This window comes from Trichoderma ghanense (genome assembly GCF_004382785.1).
Source record: "Trichoderma ghanense strain CCMA-1212 chromosome Unknown scaffold_2, whole genome shotgun sequence".
NCBI lineage: Eukaryota > Fungi > Ascomycota > Sordariomycetes > Hypocreales > Hypocreaceae > Trichoderma > Trichoderma ghanense.
Genome location: NW_027395665.1, coordinates 2,366,534 through 2,384,469, shown reverse-complemented (window position 1 = coordinate 2,384,469; position 17,936 = coordinate 2,366,534). Strand labels below are relative to the sequence as shown.

At 56.3% G+C, this 17,936-nt stretch overlaps 9 protein-coding genes across 9 annotated transcripts; 4 read left to right on the top strand and 5 right to left on the bottom strand.

Moving 5' to 3' along the window:
* Window positions 1-115: 115 nt before the first annotated feature.
* CCMA1212_003172 (Uncharacterized protein) lies at window positions 116-3,746 on the top strand (the record flags this gene model as incomplete). Its single annotated transcript, XM_073700528.1, has 6 exons — window positions 116-205; window positions 423-640; window positions 721-1,034; window positions 1,091-2,239; window positions 2,300-2,695; window positions 2,761-3,746. 6 exons carry the CDS (start codon window positions 116-118, stop codon window positions 3,744-3,746), a joined length of 3,153 nt encoding a protein of 1,050 aa, XP_073561730.1.
* Window positions 3,747-4,166: 420 nt separating this feature from the next.
* On the top strand, window positions 4,167-5,103 carry CCMA1212_003171 (Exosome complex component ski6; the record flags this gene model as incomplete). Its single annotated transcript, XM_073700527.1, has 2 exons — window positions 4,167-4,492; window positions 4,590-5,103. 2 exons carry the CDS (start codon window positions 4,167-4,169, stop codon window positions 5,101-5,103), a joined length of 840 nt encoding a protein of 279 aa, XP_073561728.1.
* A 175-nt stretch (window positions 5,104-5,278) lies between these two features.
* CCMA1212_003170 (Putative protein disulfide-isomerase) lies at window positions 5,279-6,802 on the bottom strand (the record flags this gene model as incomplete). The annotated part of the gene is made up of 2 exons (XM_073700526.1): window positions 5,279-6,502; window positions 6,653-6,802. 2 exons carry the CDS (start codon window positions 6,800-6,802, stop codon window positions 5,279-5,281), a joined length of 1,374 nt encoding a protein of 457 aa, XP_073561311.1.
* Window positions 6,803-7,647: 845 nt separating this feature from the next.
* Window positions 7,648-8,895, top strand: CCMA1212_003169 (Vacuolar protein sorting-associated; the record flags this gene model as incomplete). The annotated part of the gene is made up of 3 exons (XM_073700525.1): window positions 7,648-7,756; window positions 7,816-8,044; window positions 8,118-8,895. 3 exons carry the CDS (start codon window positions 7,648-7,650, stop codon window positions 8,893-8,895), a joined length of 1,116 nt encoding a protein of 371 aa, XP_073560927.1.
* Window positions 8,896-9,274: 379 nt separating this feature from the next.
* On the bottom strand, window positions 9,275-10,390 carry CCMA1212_003168 (uncharacterized protein; the record flags this gene model as incomplete). Its single annotated transcript, XM_073700524.1, has 1 exon — window positions 9,275-10,390. The coding sequence occupies one exon, from the start codon at window positions 10,388-10,390 to the stop codon at window positions 9,275-9,277; it is 1,116 nt and encodes a 371-aa protein (XP_073560926.1).
* Window positions 10,391-11,463: 1,073 nt separating this feature from the next.
* Window positions 11,464-13,103, top strand: CCMA1212_003167 (Mitochondrial import inner membrane translocase subunit TIM50; the record flags this gene model as incomplete). Its single annotated transcript, XM_073700523.1, has 2 exons — window positions 11,464-12,432; window positions 12,489-13,103. 2 exons carry the CDS (start codon window positions 11,464-11,466, stop codon window positions 13,101-13,103), a joined length of 1,584 nt encoding a protein of 527 aa, XP_073560929.1.
* A 444-nt stretch (window positions 13,104-13,547) lies between these two features.
* On the bottom strand, window positions 13,548-13,971 carry CCMA1212_003166 (uncharacterized protein; the record flags this gene model as incomplete). Its single annotated transcript, XM_073700522.1, has 2 exons — window positions 13,548-13,567; window positions 13,641-13,971. The coding sequence occupies 2 exons, from the start codon at window positions 13,969-13,971 to the stop codon at window positions 13,548-13,550; spliced, it is 351 nt and encodes a 116-aa protein (XP_073560928.1).
* Window positions 13,972-14,283: 312 nt separating this feature from the next.
* CCMA1212_003165 (uncharacterized protein) lies at window positions 14,284-14,586 on the bottom strand (the record flags this gene model as incomplete). Its single annotated transcript, XM_073700521.1, has 1 exon — window positions 14,284-14,586. One exon carries the CDS (start codon window positions 14,584-14,586, stop codon window positions 14,284-14,286), a length of 303 nt encoding a protein of 100 aa, XP_073560931.1.
* Window positions 14,587-15,485: 899 nt separating this feature from the next.
* On the bottom strand, window positions 15,486-17,234 carry CCMA1212_003164 (Protein TED1; the record flags this gene model as incomplete). The annotated part of the gene is made up of 1 exon (XM_073700520.1): window positions 15,486-17,234. One exon carries the CDS (start codon window positions 17,232-17,234, stop codon window positions 15,486-15,488), a length of 1,749 nt encoding a protein of 582 aa, XP_073560930.1.
* Window positions 17,235-17,936: the final 702 nt, after the last annotated feature.

Sequence of the window (17,936 nt, the reverse complement as noted above, 5' to 3'; positions counted from 1 at the left end):
CGATCTGGTAGTGCTTCGCTCGCATTGCATCGTCTTGTCTAACGGGATACCGGCACGATACACGAGATCCGGTCTGCTGGCTTCCTCTCGGCGATGAAGATGTCTTGCCCTCGCCATGTCTTTGCAGCCTGAGCTTCGTCCCCATCGCCAGCTTCTTGATATGGCCATGCCATGGCACGAGCTCCTTGTGAGGAGCCTCACGCTGGTACGTCATCCCAGCTATGCTATATGATACTAGCTGTCTGTTGCCGTCTGGAGACTCGCTTCCATCTGCAGCATCCGGCGGCGCTGCACCTGAACAGCTGAAGCGGGACGGGGGCAGATGGACTATGGGTTTGGGGGCCCATCAAGCCACACCTTGAATCACCGCCGTGTACCGTTTCCTGTTGGCTAACTCATGATCTGACTCGCTTTTCATATAGCCCAGTGACAATCGGACGGGGTCTGCCCGCGATGGCTCTGAAGGTGGCACTCTCAGCACATCAAGTGGCAACAAAACGGCGTCGCTGTCTAAACTTGGTGCTACTTTTGCTCCCGTCGCCATATACCTGGGCCTGTGCCTGACCTGTTTCGTTCTGCTGCGGAATCGTTCAAAGCGAGTGTATGCGCCGAAAACCATTCCCAGTCTTCGGTATCCAGAGTAAGGCACAGTTCTCTTCCTCTTCTGCATCTCGATGCCACCGGTCCCAAGCCACTCTGCACTCTCAACGCCGGACGCAGGTCTGATGCAAGATATAGGAAACCCATCCCCGAATTGCCTTCCGGCTTGTTCAACTGGATCATACCCTTCTTCAAGATTCCAGATACCTACATTCTCAACAATGGCTCCCTTGATGCCTACTTCTTCCTCCGCTATCTCAAGGTCCTGCGAAACATTAGCTTTGTCGGCTGCTGCATCGTGTGGCCCATTCTCCTTCCGGTGCACGGCACTGGTGGCAACCGCCTTCAACAGCTCGAATTCTTGACTATTGGAAACGTCGTCACCGGGTCCAAGAAGCTATGGGCCCATGCCGTAGTTGCTTGGTTATTCTTTGGTAAGCTGGAGCATAGTAGTCGTCCTATGGTGCCCTTTCTAACATCTAGTCGGAAGGATTCGTACTCTTTACGGTCGTCCGAGAGTGCATCTACTTTGTCAATCTGCGCCAGGCGTATCTGTCGTCGCCCTACTATGCCGACCGCCTGTCGTCCAAAACACTGCTTCTGCTGTGCATCCCCAAGCCCTATCGCGATGAAGCGATACTGCGGAAGCTCTATGGCGATTCTGCGAAGAGGATATTCATCCCACGCACAAGCAAAGACCTGGCGAATCTGGTGGAGGAGAGAGAGCAGACGGCTATGCGGCTGGAGAAGGCAGAGATTGCTCTTATCAAGAAGGCCAATGCCGCGCGTAACAAATGGCTTAAGAAGCACCCAGAAGCTGGCAATGTGCTCAACAACCCCGAAAAGCAAGCGGCCGAAGCGTCATTGAGGAAGAAGATTGCGACGCTGGACAGTGCCGAAACTGTCCAGCAATCCAGCGGGCCGCTGGAGGTCACCTTGGACCTTGAGAACCAGAAGAGTTCCGTCAGCGTGAAAGCCAGCAACAAGCAAGCCAATGTAGAGGAAGAGGTGGAAATTAAAGCCGAGGACTCGGACTATGTGCACCCATATGGCCTGAGGCCGACCTTGCCGGACGTCAGAGGCTCTGTCGCGAATGAATGGCTCCCAGCTGAAGCTCGGCCATATCATCGACCCCTTGGCAACTTTGGACGCCGAGTCGATACGATCAGGTGGACTCGAAACCGGCTCAAGGAGCTCAACATCCAGATTTACAAACTGCGGCGTCAGATCAAGAGAGGCGATGCCGAGGCTCTTCCGGCTGCCTTTATCGAGTTTGATACCCAGGAAGCTGCCCATGCCGCCCAGCAAGTTGTGGTGCATCATTTGCCTCTACAGATGGCTCCCGGTCTGCTTGGGATTCGCCCAGAAGAGGTTATTTGGGAATCTCTGAGGATGAAGTGGTGGGAGCGCATTATTCGACGCCTGTTGATCCTCTGCGGCATCACCGCCGCCATCATCTTCTGGTCGATTCCGTCGGCTTTCATCGGCGCCGTGTCCAACATGGACTTTTTGACCAAGGAGATTCCGTTCCTTCACTGGCTCGACATATTGCCTTCTTTTGTGAAAGGCGTCATTAGCGGTTTCCTTCCACCATTTGCCTTGTCTGTGCTCATGGCACTGGTGCCAATCCTGCTGAGGAGTAAGGAATCATCTTCTTCAATCTTGTCGATGGAAGATGTACTGACCATTTCTCTTTTAGTTTGCGCTGCTCAAACCGGCATTCCTTCGCTCATTATCGGGGAGCTCTTTACGCAAAACGCCTACTTTGCCTTCCAAGTCGTTCAGGTCTTCTTGGTCACCACCATCACCTCGGCCGCCTCGGGAGCACTCCAGGACATTATCCAGGATCCCCTCAGTATCCAGTCACTCCTCGCGCAGAACCTGCCCAAAGCGTCCAACTTTTACCTCTCTTACATCTTGATCCAGTGCTTGGCTAGTGGTGGATCACAGCTGCTGCAAGTGTTTTCGTTGATCCGCCATCACATTGTCGCAAAAGCATCCGACGTGCCCAGGACTCGGTTCCGAACCTGGCGCAACCTTCGACCCGCTCGCTGGGGTGGCATCTTTCCCGTATTTACGAACATGGGAGTCATTGGTATGGCCTGATCTTACCTCTTCTCACTGTCCTGACAAGGAAAAAGCTGACCTGACCGTTAACAGCACTTTCATATGCTTGTATTGCGCCGTTAATCTTAGTGTTCAGCGCCGGAGGCATGGCGTTCATGGCCACAGTTTGGAAGTACAACTTACTCTACGTCTTTGACACCACTACGGACAGCAAGGGCCTCTTCTACCCCCGTGCTTTACAGCAACTGATTATTGGCCTTTACCTCGCAGAGATCTGTCTGATCGGTCTCCTCGTTTTAAACTCTGCGTACGGGCCCATGGGATGTGTCATAGCCCTCCTTCTCTTGACGGGCTTGATTCACTTCTTACTTAGAGACGCCATCTCACGCCTCATGTGGAGCTTGCCCCAGACGTTGGCACTGGAGGAACAAATGCAGCTAGAAGCAAAGGCAAAACTCGCAGACCACGACGATGGAGGAACACACGGAAACGATAGCGGGGGTGCGGCAGCAAGCTACTTTGATGTAGAACAAGCGTTCGGAGACGAAGAGGTGGACATTGAGGAGATCGACGAGGATGATCACCACGTTGTCTCCAACAGAGCTCTTGAAGGGGCCAAAAGCATCCGGCAAGCCCTGACGGCGGCCATGAAATCGGCAGCTATCGAAAAGGTGAAGGAGGAGATGGAAAAGTCGGGGCTCAAGGCAGTCCTAGCCAAGGTATTCGCATTTGCGAGGAGTGGAAATGGAGAAGAGCCTCCTGGCTTTCTGGTGCGGTGGCTGCACCCGGAGGAGCACGAGGACTTTGTGGCCTTGCGCAAGCTGATCCCACAGGAGGACCGGCCGCCGATTGTGTATACGGATGGAAACAAGTATGCCACCTACCAGCCTCCTGAGCTCTGGATGCCGAAGCCCACTCTCTGGATACCGAGTGACGAGGCTCGTGTGAGCAGACAGGAGGTGGCACACACGCGGCTTGTGACGCCGATATCCGATCTGGGGGCGACGTTGACCAGGTCTGGACGGATCACTGTTGATCTTGATGCGGCTCCCTTTGAGGAGACTAGGTTGTTATTGTAGCGAGCGTGTTATGCTTTTGTGCTGGAGCTGTGGAAGCTTTGCTTTCCTATTAGTATACCCGGCCTGTCGAATGTATGGCCAATACGAATTGATATTGTGACAGCATCAATGAATATACATGCTCTCTAGATACACCCCTTTTCCCTGAAAATAATTTAGCGATTATTGTCTAGATGCGGATATCTTCATTCAGTGTTTGTATGGTAGTCTAGAGAGGAGGTCGGCGCCACATCAAGTTGTCAGCCACAACCGAGCCCAGATCGACCCCACCGGGCTACGTTGGAAGCTCCAAAATTTCTTGATCTCAAGCAAACCTCAAAAAACTGCCATCGTCAATTGAGAGACTTGTCGCATGACAAACCACACTCTCCCCTGACGTCTCTCACTCGTCCCTCAATTCACAGTCACAAGTCCCACTCAATGCCTCTCGACACGTCCACATACTCCCTCGCGCTCCTGCGCATCGACGGCCGCCGGTGGAACGACCTCCGGCGGCTGCACGCCCAGATCCACACGCAAGAGGCTGCGGACGGCTCGTCGTACCTGGAGATGGGCCACACAAAGGTCATGTGCGTGGTGACGGGCCCGGCGGAGCCGCAGGCAGGGCAGCAGAAGAGGGGGACCGCAGGAGGAGGTGGTGCCGGTGCGCTGGGTGGAGGACAGAAGGATGCGGCGAGCATTGTGGTGAATGTGGTGGTTGCTGGGTTTTCGAGCGTGGATCGGAAGAGGAGGGGGAGGAATGACAGGTGAGTTGCACGGGGGACGAATCTCAGGAGAGAGAGGGAAGAGCAACAGTACGGGGAGAAAAGTGAGAGTCGAGTTACTAACTGAGAGGGATTGTAGGCGCATCCAAGAGATGGAGATTACCATCCAGAAAGCCCTGGCCGCCAACCTCCACACCCACCTCTTCCCGCACTCGACAATCACCGTCTCCCTCCACGTCCTCTCCCAGGACGGCTCCCTGCTCGCCGCCCTCATCAACGCGACGACGCTCGCGCTCATCGACGCCGGAATCCCCATGACGGACTACATCACCGCCTGCACCGCCGGCTCGACCTCGTCCTATGCGGCAGGCGACGACTCCGCCGACCCGCTGCTCGATTTGAACACGCAGGAGGAGCAGGAGCTGCCGTTCTTGACGGTCGCTACGCTGGGCGACTCGGATAAGGTTGCGGCGCTGGTGTGCGAGAGTAGGGTGCAGGTGAGCCGGTTGGAGGGCATGTTGGTTGTGGGCGTGGACGGGTGCAGGCAGGTGAGGAGGTTGCTGGATGGGATTGTGAGGGCCAAGGGGAGTAAGATGATTAAAGAGGGGGTGGTGCAGAGGAGCGATTTGATGGCTGTGAGCTTGGAGGAGTAAGGGGGGAGCAATGTATGGGGGACACGGTACTTTTTGTTTTTTTCGTTCTGAATGATACCAGGTACGTTTTACGGGAATGGTCATGATGATACATGGCAATACATGTTCAATCTTATTGTTATACTGTCTTGCTAACTTGGATAATTGTACTTGCAGCTGGCACTATTCCGCCTCCTCAGAGCTCATCATGCTCGGGCTTCTCAGTGGCCTCTTCAGCTGCGGGAGCTTCAGTCTCGGTCTTTGCCTCCTCCGTAGGCTCCGCCTTTTCGACGACGACTCCCTCGGGAAGCTTCTTCTTCTCGCCCTCGCCCATGCGAACAGCGTCAATCCAGGCCTCGACGCTGTGGACGCTAAAGTCACCGTCCTCGTACCGCCTCCACCACCCCCGGCGGGCGTTGAGGGCAACGAGCTCAATCTTGCCCGAGAGACCGAGGGCTTCCTTGAGGGCGGCAGAGCCTTCGACGTCGCTGTCGACGGAGAAGAAGGGGAAGTGGCGCTTTCCGTGGACGTACTTGGTGTGCAGCTGGGACACGGCGGAGAGGATCTTGTTGCGCATCTCCGACTCGGACGCAGGCACAAGGGCGAGGATGCAGGTTTGGGACTTGGGCTGGAGGCAGTGATCTACGAGTTCGGCCTTGGAAGTCAGGGCGGGGATCTGGATGAGGGTCGACTCCGGCGCGGCGGCCGTCGAGGTCTCGGAGGAAGCGGCGGACGAAGAAGACTCGTCGGCCTTGGGGACCTCCTTGGCGGCCTTGTCCTTGGAAGACGCCTTCTTGCCGTTCTTGGCGGTCGAGGGGGCCGGGTCGGGGTTGGGCTCGGCGACCTGTTTGAGGAACTCGACCATGTCCTTTTTGTTGAGCTCGCCGCTGTAGACAATGGGCTCCTTGCCGCCTCCGGGGATGAGGACGAAGGAGGGGAACGAAGAGATGCCAAACTTTTCGACGGCGGCCGTCTCCTTGTTCCGGACCTGGCCAATGGTCACGGCATCGAGAAAATCAATAGCAAGGCTCTTCAGCAGCGCACTCGTAGTTCCCTTTTCCGTGAACAAGATGGCCTTTGGCTTGTCCGCGTCCTTTTCAAGAAAGGCATCAATGTCCTTGTCCGTCAGCTTGACAACATGGTTGTTAATCTTGGAGACGACGGCGTCGGCGATGGCTCCCGCGGTGCGCTGGCCCTGGTAGTCCTCGACGACGGGGCGGCCGGGCTTCTTCCCCGGGCGGACGATCTTGAGGGTGGGGAAGCCCTTGACGCCGAGGGAGCCGCAGAGGGGCTTGTTGGCGTCGTCATCGCAGTCGACGGCGGCGACCTTTGCGAGGCCGTCGAGGTTGCGGGCGGCTTTTTCGTAGGCGGGCTTGAGGTTTTGGCAGTGGCCGCACCAGGGGGCGTAGAATTCGACGATCTGGGGGCGTTAATACATTGATCTTTTATCCGTATGGATTGAAAGCTGAGTTCATATGGTTGTGTGTTGTGTGTAGTGTGTTGGGGTGGCTTTGGATGGATGTGTATGAGACGTGAAGCGTTGTGTGTGAGCTGTGAGGACAAGACTTACAGAGGTATGGTTGGAATTGGTGATGAGCCGGTCGTACGACTTGGCGTCTACTTGCAGCACGGGAGAGTTCTTGGAGTAGAAGCCTGCTTGGGCAAAGGGAAGGGCAGCGAGACTCGCCGCGAGGGTGGCGAGGAGGGTTTGTTGATGCATGGCTGGGGTTTCTTTAATTGGCTGCGTGTAAGTTGGAAGGTTTGAGTGAGTCTGGTCGGAGTGAGAACTGACCGAGATTGGATCTCAGCAGTTGAAAAGGAACTCTCTTGGCCCTTGGTATGGAAAAAAAAAGGGTAATTATGACGAGGAGGAGAGTGAGAGAGTTTGCAGCCCAAAAGACGGGACGATGTGGCTGCTGGGTGTCTTGCTGCTCGAGAACTTTATAGATTGGTGCGTGTGTGTTGGTGTGCGGCTTCATGGAAGTTGGCGGAAAAGGCCACGCTGGAGAGGAAGCACAGTGCGAGGGGTGGCTTACTTGCCGTCTGGGGTAATTGAGGGTACGACTAAAGTGATGTTTGACGTGAATGCCTCATGCCCGTTCTTTCTCTCTCGCTTTGGGCTGTTTCTGAGACAGTGTCAAATCTGAAATTTTGCTTGAAAACAATTATTGGTTGTCGTAGCAATCCTTTGGTTCCTGTAGAGGCAGCATCTCAGACTTGTGTCATAATCCAATCGCTGCACCGCGACAGATCGTGCACAGTGTGATTCGACTCTCAGCTTTGCAGCTTCCCAATCTGTCGCTGTGGCGCGACCTTGAGCGGGGCATCATGCTGTGGCTGATGCGTCATCGTACTTTGTACCTTGTTGAACCGTCAACTCAAGGCTACAGCTTTGATGCCAGTGTGGGGGAAATAGCATCGTCATCAGGCACTACGTTGCGCCTGTATTATTCTACGAACCATCTCTCTCCTCAACTCCCACCTCTGCTCATCAAGTCTCTTCTCCCATATATCTGAAAGCTCAAGCACCCGATAAAGTACCATAAAAGACAAACAGACCTTGCAATGGCAGAGCCACTCCCCATCCCGCCACCCCTCAAGATCCCCGAAATCAGCCGCTTCATCAACCGCGCAAACCAACTCCGCGCCTTCAAGCCCGCCATCGCATACTGGTGTACGTTCTCTTGAAATCCCCCTCTCAAACCACAACATAAACGCTAAGGCAACAAACAGGCGAATACCATGCCGTCAACCAAATCGTCGGAAAAGGCCTCCACAACACCGACGATGACTGCTTCGCCTTCACAAAGTCCCTCCTCGAACGCCTCGAGGCCACCAAAGCCGAGCGCCCAGACGACGACGCCATCATGGACAACACCGCGGGGCAGGCGTACGTCGAGCAGTTTGCGCAGGAGACGTTTGACCGCGCCGAGCGCACGATGAGGGCCAACAAGGTGACCAGGTAACTTGACAGACCATTGCCATCTCACTACGAGAAAGAATGTTCTCCTGACTTTTTTCCTTGTCGCGCATAGGCAAACGGCAGACACGTTCGACGCCGCGGCAACCTTCTTCGACCTTACACACGAATGGGGCACCCCCGAGCCGGAAGTCCTGCAAAAGATCAAGTTTGCAAAGTGGAACGCCGCGCGCATCCTCAAGGCCATCCGCGAGGGCAAGGACCCCAATGAATCGAACCCCAAGCCCCCCGAAGCAGAAGACGAAGAGCCCGCCCTCGATCCCCTCGATCCCGCCGTCCAGCAACTTACGAGTCCTCCGCCGCCGCGGGCAGCATCCGTTGAAGAGGTTCCCGATGGAGGCGAGCCGTCGCGACAGGAGACCGTGTCAGAAGGATACTTTCCTCCTCCTCCGCCTCCCCTTCCTCCTCAGCTGGCGCAACCAGACAACGAGCCGTTTGTCCCTTCGCCCATGAGCACCACGCCTCAGCCAGTAGACTCTCAGCCTCCTCCTCAGCTGCCCTCACAGTTCACATCCTTTGCGCCTCCCCCGCAGCCTCCCGAACCCATCAACCCGTCGATTCCGCCCAGCTGGACAGCTCCCACCGTAACCGTCCCTCCGGCCGTCGCATCGCCAACTCCCTTATCAGCTCCCGTCTCAGCCCCCGTCGCGGCCCCCGTCGCGCCTCCAGCTACAAGCCTCGGCGGCAGCGGCGGGTCGGTAGTGGCAGACCAGAAGAGCATTGCGCAGGCGCAGAAACATGCAAAGTGGGCGATTTCGGCACTGAATTTCGATGACGTGCCGACGGCGGTGCAGGAGCTGCGGAATGCCCTCTCTATGCTGGGGGCGCTGTGAGGGGAATCAAGATGAGACGGCTGCAAATTGTATATGAGATACCAACGGTCGAGCAATTATGAGAGCGTCAAGAATGACTGAAGTCAATTTCCAGGGGTAGTTATACGCCTATAGAAGGAGCGGCATATTTGAGCTACACATGCAGAGGGAGAGAGAGAAGCACTAATGGCTCCAGCAGTGCCATAGGAGAAGCTGTCATAGGAGAAGCAAGACATAATGGTGAAAGTACAACGTAACCAGAAAAATGAAAAGCAGACAGACGCCAAGCCAACCATTTCAAATCCGTCGTCAAAAGCCATTCCACAGAGTGCCATACACATAAAGAATCATACATCCCAATCCCGTTGCTCACATGCCAATTCTCGCTACTGAAAATAATTCACGCCTCAACCAAAATGCCGTGCAGGTTCTCGAATCCCGGAATCGGAACGCTTTCGAGCGGCCTGTTGGGGTCGGAGCCAGCAACCGTCGCCGTCGCCTCGTCGTCATCTCCGTCCGTCCAGCCGCGCTCTGGCCCCCATCGGATCACCACGCCTTTGGTCTCGGAGGCGACCTTGATGAGGCCCGACATCATCGCGCCCGACTTCTTGACGCTGGACCAAGCGTCAAACTCGACCTCTGCGACAGCCGGCAAGGCCGCAAGCACGTCGGCGAGAAGCTTCTGGCTGAAACCCTCGTAGTAGCCGTTGGAGCGGCGGAAGCCCTTGAAGATGTTGTCGCTGGGGTCGCATTCCACAAGGACCTTGACCTTGCGCACCCTGACGCAGTCCCCGAGCCCGAGCGCCTCGTTGACGGCCCAGCCCTTGGGCGGCGCATTCCACCCCGGGCCGAGGCGCAATTCCAGCGTCGTGAGGCATTCGCGCTGCCGCGGCTTGAGGCGGGCGAGCAGCGGGCGCTTGGTCTTGAAGTATTTGCCCGGGTACGTGGGGAAGAGGCGAAACGTCCGGGTGCCGTAGTAGTAGTACGTCGCTTCCTTGTGGAGAAGCTTGCAGACGCGCATGAGGCCGAGCTTCTTGTGGATGCGCTTGTAGTTTTGCGGGGACAGGTCGATGACCTCGTCGTCGTCTTGGAAGTAGTACTCGTATATCTTGATGCGCAGCTCGGTGGGCAAGGAGAGGAAGTGGAACGGCGTTGCAGGGACACGCGGTGGTTTCTTTCGGAGCGGGATCAGAGGGGTGTCGAGGGTGAGGGAGGCAATTGGTATATTGTTGATTTCATCGTCGAGGCTGCTGGGCGGAGGCGCTTGGGGTTCTTGCGGCTGCTCTTCCGACTCTGGCTTCGGTGCTTCAAGACTGGGTTCTGAGGCCTGAGGCTTCCTTGCCAGGGCCTGGTTCTTCTGCATCGCGGCTGGAGGCTTGCCCGTTAAGGCGTGCGCTTTATGCGTCGCGGCTTGCGACTTCTTGGCGGTGGCCTGCGCCTTTCTGGGTGCTGGTGGCGGAGAGGGTTTGGTGAGAGACGGTCGTCGACCGGTGCTCTTGGAAGGGTGCTCGGACATGGTGGCGTGGGTGAAGGGGATATAGATAGGTTCGATCTGGTTCCAATCTAAGGTGTGGCGAATAGTGGTAAAAATGAAATCGTTACGGTGCTTTTCGACCTGGTCTTGCGCATGCCACACTGGCGGTTAAATAGGACCGGGTTGACGGGTTGACGGGAAAGTGACGGGACAGATTCGGTCAGTCAATCACAGAGGAACGAGACACCTCGTAGCAGAGGGTGGTTCCATGGCGAGAGGGACAATTGTCGAGTTGAACCACCCTCTACAATGCAGCAAACGCAGCGGCCATGATGATGATTGGACTGAACAGAGCGGCTTCGCTTGCGGTTTGTCTTGAGATGCGCCGATATTCAGGAATGGCGCTTTTGTTCTGGGACAGACTGATTCAGGGTTCGGCGGGAACAGGAGTGAACAGAGTGACAGTATCGAGTGTTCGAGCAACAGGGTCGTATTCAGAGACAGGTTCAATTGAGGAGTAAGACACGGTATTGCTCGCGTGAGGGGGGGAAAAGAGACAATTGAAAGGGTCGGAAGCTGGGGAAGTCGGATCTTTTGCTCTATGACAAACCAGAATCGTCGAGGCAAAAGTACAAAGAGGTACGTACTCGGTACCTTGCGCAAGTCGGAGGGTTTCGGTTGGAGAAGGAAGCAGCAATGACGATAATTCCCCAATTGGCGGCTTCACGTGAGCGGACTCATTGAGCGCTAGTAGCGATGCGGCAGTGAGGGGACCGATCGGGGCAAAGGCTCCGATTACTCAGGTACCCCACAGTTCACGAAAGAACATGCCAGAATCGCTTAAACGTCGGCAAATCACACCCCAGCAAAAAAAATCTGGATGACGGCGGCGGGTCAAGACGCAAGAGAGGGACAGAAGATGAACTTTGCCTTGAGCCACTAATTTCAAGTTGATACCAACAGCATCATCACTTCTGTCGACGGACAATCGCCGCAACAGCGAACCAGGAGAATCGTGAATTCGGCGACATCGCGAGTGCCGTCCAGCGACCTGGACATCCGCAATTGAACGTGTCCCTCTTCCGTCTTTCTCTCACTCCCTCAGTCGCATCACGATGCTCTCCAGAGTAGCCCAAGCCTCTCGGCTGGGGCTGACGGCCGCTCGCCTGCCACGAACCGCCGCGCTTCAACCTCTCCGGATTCGCCCAGCAACGGCCGCTCCCGCCTCGCAGTTCCTCCGTGCCTTTGCGGACAAGAAGCCCAGCTCCGACGAGTCGTCCAGACCAGCATCGAAGCAGCCCTCAACAGGTCCTCAGAACCCCGCAGAAAGCTCATCAGCGCAAGAGGACAAGGTCGATTCCGCCGCTGACAAGAAGCCCGCCGATGCCGAGCCTGAACCGATACCCTTCCACAAGCTGCCCGATCTCACCCAGGGCATTCCCTCGACACTGGAGGCCGAGCTCGAGCAGAGAGGCGGCAAGGCGCCGTCGTACCTGGAAGTCAGCGAGGGTGAACCATCATCTTCCGGAGGAGGCCGTGGCCGAGGTGGCAGGGAAGAGTATGTCTCGACCAGCGAGCGCAACCGCAAGTGGTGGACTCGCTTCATGCTGACCGTCGCCGGTACGGGATCGCTGGTGGGCATTGCGTACATGGGCCGCAACTGGGAGGACTCGATCGAGGCGGAGCGCCACCCCGATATTCCCAACGGATGGAGCCCCAGCCTTTGGTGGCAGCGCACCAGAGCGCGATGGGGAGAGTCTGTGTCCTACTACCAGGACCCGGCCTTTGAGAAGCTGCTGCCCGATCCCGACCCGAGCTTCGAGCGTCCGTACACCCTCTGCATCAGCCTGGACGACATGCTCATCCACAGCGAGTGGACGCGAGAGCACGGCTGGAGGGTGGCCAAGCGCCCTGGCATGGACTACTTTATCCGGTACCTGAGTCAATACTACGAGCTCGTCCTCTTCACCACGGCGCCTTTCGGCATGGCGGAGCCGCTGGTCCGGAAGCTGGATCCTTTCCGCTTCATCATGTGGCCCCTCTATCGCGAGGCGACCAAGTACGAGGATGGAGAGATTGTCAAGGTGAGCCTCAAACGTTTTTCCAACTATCACGGCGACATGAGCTAATCTTTATCCAGGACCTCTCCTACCTCAACCGTGACCTTTCCAAAGTCATCATCCTCGACACCAAGCCCGAGCACGTCCGCAAGCAGCCCGAGAACGCCATCATCCTGAAGCCTTGGAAGGGCGATCCCAACGACAAGGAGCTCGTGGCCTTGATTCCCTTCCTCGAGTACATCCACACCATGCAGTACTCAGACGTACGAAAGGTCCTCAAGTCGTTTGAAGGAAAGCACATTCCCACCGAGTTTGCGCGCCGAGAAGCCATTGCCCGACGAGAGTTCAACAAGCAGCTGGCCGAAAAGTCCAAGAACAAGAAGCCGTCGGGCATGGGCGCGCTGGGCAACCTGCTCGGCCTCAAGCCCAGCAAGATGAGCATGACGATGCCCGTGGATGGAGAGCAGGATCCCCTCGAGGCCTTTTCCCAGGGCAAGATGATTCAGGACATTGCCCGCGAGCGAGGCCAGCGCAACTACCTGGCTCTGGAGAAGGAGATTCGCGAGAACGGCGAGAAGTGGCTCAAGGAGGAGCAGCTGGCCATGGAGAAGGCCCAGCAGGAGGCGATGAACAGCATGATGGGGTCATTCTCCGGCATTTTCTCGTCCAAGAAGGCCGGCGAGAGCAAGGCATGAGTCACTTGACACCAGTGAAGGGTGCAAAAAAATTGAAAGAAACAACTTGAAAGGAAAGGTGACGGATGTGCCGTTTCTTTCCCTCTCCCACCATCTCTCCGCTACATAATGGCTTCGGCCACATAATCCATGTAAAAACACCAAAACGGGGGAACACGCGGCAAGGTTATGGTTCTCGGATTCGTCCATTGAGGACGGGGATACTTGCATATAGAAACTCTTTACGGCACATGGCACGGAAACGAGCTAGCTGAGAAGGCACTGAAGGAAGAGACGACTACGGTTTCGTATGCTACGGCAGGACGGAGGAAAAAGGACTTGTGTGTACGCTGACTTGTATATTAGAGGATGTATGAGATATGTTTGACAGGGGAAGTGGGATAATGCGTTCAAATTGGAATGAGTTCAATTTGATGTGATGACCAAGAATGACGATTGTGAATATTAGGTGATTTTATCTGACTCTGGTCTCATGTTGTTCAGCGTTGAGTGCCTGGTTGGTATCTTCCCCCCNGTGCTCCGTCTGAAAGGTGACACGCTCGTAGATGCTGGTGGCGTGGGGGAACGTGCCGAGGATGACCGTCGGGATCGAGGTGTCGCCCTCGAGCTGCGGATCGCCCAGGGCGAGGAGCCGGAAGGGCGCCAGCTGGGTCGGGACATGGTCTGCAGTCGAGTTGGCGTCGGCGTCGGTCCTGTTGAACGGCCAATGCAGCTTCTTCGTTGCCTCGAGGGCTTCTCTGGCGTCTCGCGAGGGCAGGGGAAACGCGCAGCCGCCGAAGAAGGGATAGAGATAGAGGTAGACGGTGCAGGCGATCGCCAGAGGCACCAGCAGGCCCAAGCCGTTGCGCAGGAATGCCGCGACCAACATGAGGCCAGCCTCGAGTGCGAGAAGCGCGCCAGCAATTGGGGGGGAAAGAAGGGGGGGGGAAAGGATGCTGAAGATGCGAAGCAAATGGGAGAAAGATCTGGCTCGCGATTGATTATTTTGTACGACCACGATTCACTACTAGCAGCCTTGAACCTTCAGGGGTCCATGTCGTGGCAGGGCTTAACACCAGGGGCTGCGGTGTACCTGAGCAGGCGCTACGCTGGCGTGCAGTCGGAGGTATCTGGGGGGCGGTTGTGGATGGGTTTGTATGGGTGGAAGAGGGGGGAAAGGGGGGGAAAGGGTCAAGTGGACTTACTCTTCGCCATTCTTGTCCTTGATACGAGAACAATCGCACTCCGCACCAGGCAAACACATATCCCTCCACGGGTCAGACGTAGTGGTGGGCAGAGGAAACGATGTCGTCGGTGGCAACGGAAAGGGAACCGGTTCGACAATGGTGGTCGGCGGTGGCGGGAGAGGAGGAGGCAAAGAAGCGACGGCGAGACTCCTGTTGTAGCGGTGTTGACGAGGAGCAGCAGGAGACTGGTGGTGCGGGATGCAGAGGACGATGGGGAGGTGGAAGAGGAGGGAGGCGAGGATGCGGAGGAGGAGCATTTTGATGGATGAGATTGATCTTGGGGTTGTGATTTGGAGGAGGGTTGGTGAGGTTGGGGTTGGCATTGTGTTGAGTGGAGGGTTTGAAGAATAGGGGGGGGGAGGATGAGGTTGATGGTGAGGGAGAGGTTATATGTCTTTGATGAGGGCTCGGGATCTGAGAAGGGTAGTGAGTGACACGAGATCTGGCTATGCGTCAAGTTTCTCGGAGACTAAATCCAACGAGTTTGTTTGTCCACGATGCATGACACGTTACTCCCATCCCATGCCCGACGGATAAGTGCAGTTCATCTCGCATAACTTTCTAGCTGGCATCGCACAAAGCCAGTCCTGAGATCTCATCCTCATCAAGTTGTACGCCATAAAATAGATGGCCTGACAGTCTGTTTGCTCAGAGGGGTGGTTAGATTGAGCAACGACTCAGCTTATATCGAACGGCTTCTGAGAGGGCTGAGGGGGGTTAATCAAGATGTCACATGGCGAGGTATGCTTGAAGATTGAGTTCCTGTGGACGTTGCTCAGCGGCACGGCAGACTCTCGATCGGGATCTCGTGTCATGTCTGTAGAACTGTGCAACGGACGTGATGATGATGGGGACAAACTTGCAAGACATTGCACGTGCTCCTAGAAAGCATGTCTCTCTCAGTCTTCATTAGGGGAAATTCTAACATCTCTCGTCTAAATCAGTCTTATCCGGCCTCTTCAATCCCTGTAAAAAGCCTCCATGTCTAATGGAAAAGACAACAGCCTCCTCTTTATGAAGTCCCTATCTTGAGACCGTGTACAAGGCCAGCCATCCGTTTACAAAAGAGCCCCGTAATACTACACAGAACGTCTATCGTACAAGAAATTCCAAAAGAAAATCAAAAAACCCGCGGGGTATTCGCTACTATATCCAATCACCCTTTTATCCTAGCATGCCCATTCTGCATCACCGCATCGTCATCGCTCTTCCGACACCACCACGGCGCAACCCAGGCAGCCGCCCTGAAGAACCGTGCGTCCACGTCGACTCCCACAATCTCCAGCAGGCTAATCACAACGTACACCACAAAGACGACGACGACGCCAAAGTCGAGAGAGTGGACGAACCACCAAAAGTGCTGCGTGCCCAGGCGACAGTTGGCAAACTCGTACTCCCACTCCCACGTCTCCTGGTTGAACCACATGCTGAGGAGGCCTGCGTTTCCGCCAAAATCGCCCATCATGCTGCGCACCGTAATCTCTCGCCTGCCCGGGACGCCCGAGGCCGTCAGGCTTGGCAGTCCGCGAGCCTGGGCATCACGCCACCTCGCCACCTCCCAGGAGCGCTCGCTGGGGTCTGCGCCGTTTGTCTGGTTGATAAAGTGATACGTATCGCAGCCCTCGTGATCGTGTCCGTTGAGAATCAGACCCTTCCGGCCTCGCCCGCCGCCCGCTGCGTTGGGGTCCTTGTTCATGCCGTAGAAGCCCTCGAGGAAGCCCTTGCTCGCGTCCGCGCTCAGCAGATACTGCTCCTTGACGCCGCCCCCGTCCTCCTCGCCGTGAAAGTCGAAGAAAGGCGCGTCCACACAGATGCCCTCGGGCTTGTAGAGAGGAATATGCGTCAAGACGAGGGTGAAGATGCCCGCGTATTCGACGGCGGCCGAGGTTCCAATGACGGTGTTGATGAAGTTGTACGTCGCATCCTGCAGGCTGGTGTCCTTGGCGGGCGTGTCCAGGTTCATGTCGTTGAGAACGACGATGCGGATCTCGGGGTCGAGGCGGTTAGACTCGGGATTTCTCACGTCGTCGTGGATGGTGGCCAACACAGCCGAGTCGTTGAGCGGGATGCCGAATCGAAGCTCGTAGTTGACCTTGCCAAAGACGCGCTCGAAGCGGTCCAGTCGCTCCTTTGTCAAGTCTCCGGCATATCCAATGTCGTGGTTGCCGGCAACATTGATGATCCTCCGTGTCCAGACCTGCTCCTCCTCGGAGCCATCCAGCATGCCGGCCAGGTCATACTCGTGCGCCGGCCACGCGGCCACCTCATCCGGCACCCTCTCGCCGCCGCGAAAGACCCTCTGCCAAAACCTCTGGCCTCTCCTCTCAAACTCCTCATCTTCAATCCACTGGCTGCCCAAAAGGTCGCCCAGGACGCTCACGTGCGTCGGGCGTGTCCACCAGTGCATCGTCCTGTATATGTGCGCGAGGTACAAGTCGTTGCCGATGTGATCCAACCGCTTGCGCCACGACTCGAGGTAGTAGGGTATGTCTTCGAAGAGGATGTCGACCACGTCGTGCGCTATCCAGCGAAGGCGCTCTCGGAAGCACCAGTGCTCCGTCTGAAAGGTGACACGCTCGTAGATGCTGGTGGCGTGGGGGAACGTGCCGAGGATGACCGTCGGGATCGAGGTGTCGCCCTCGAGCTGCGGATCGCCCAGGGCGAGGAGCCGGAAGGGCGCCAGCTGGGTCGGGACATGGTCTGCAGTCGAGTTGGCGTCGGCGTCGGTCCTGTTGAACGGCCAATGCAGCTTCTTCGTTGCCTCGAGGGCTTCTCTGGCGTCTCGCGAGGGCAGGGGAAACGCGCAGCCGCCGAAGAAGGGATAGAGATAGAGGTAGACGGTGCAGGCGATCGCCAGAGGCACCAGCAGGCCCAAGCCGTTGCGCAGGAATGCCGCGACCAACATGAGGCCAGCCTCGAGTGCGAGAAGCGCGCCAGCAATTGGGGGGGAAAGAAGGGGGGGGGAAAGGATGCTGAAGATGCGAAGCAAATGGGAGAAAGATCTGGCTCGCGATTGATTATTTTGTACGACCACGATTCACTACTAGCAGCCTTGAACCTTCAGGGGTCCATGTCGTGGCAGGGCTTAACACCAGGGGCTGCGGTGTACCTGAGCAGGCGCTACGCTGGCGTGCAGTCGGAGGTATCTGTCGGTGCCCCGCATTAGTGCCTGGTTTTGGGTGGCCCCCTGACGGTTCCATGCATGCTTTAGGGTAGCAGCGAATATTCCACGATCCAAGAAGATTGATTTACCAAGATGAATAGGTGCTTATAGAAGCTAATAAATAGTGGACGACAATGTCCAAGGAGGCGGCCGGTCTCTCTTGTCGATGACCAACCAGGACAACCACAAGAAACCCTGTTTTTACCGTGCGTCTTCCAAGTATGTCGATTAATAGGCAGCAAGATGCCTCTTTCGTCTACGAGTTCTCACAAGCCACATGCCTATCAACCAACAGCCGGGGGTCTCATATCAATGTAGGAAATATGGCTCGTCTCTTTCATGGCAAAGCGCATTCTAAGTACATGAATGCACCGACGATGATCTCTCAGTTCATCACCATCGTCCCCTTTGCACGATTTGTGCATCCAGGCACCAGTTGGCCGC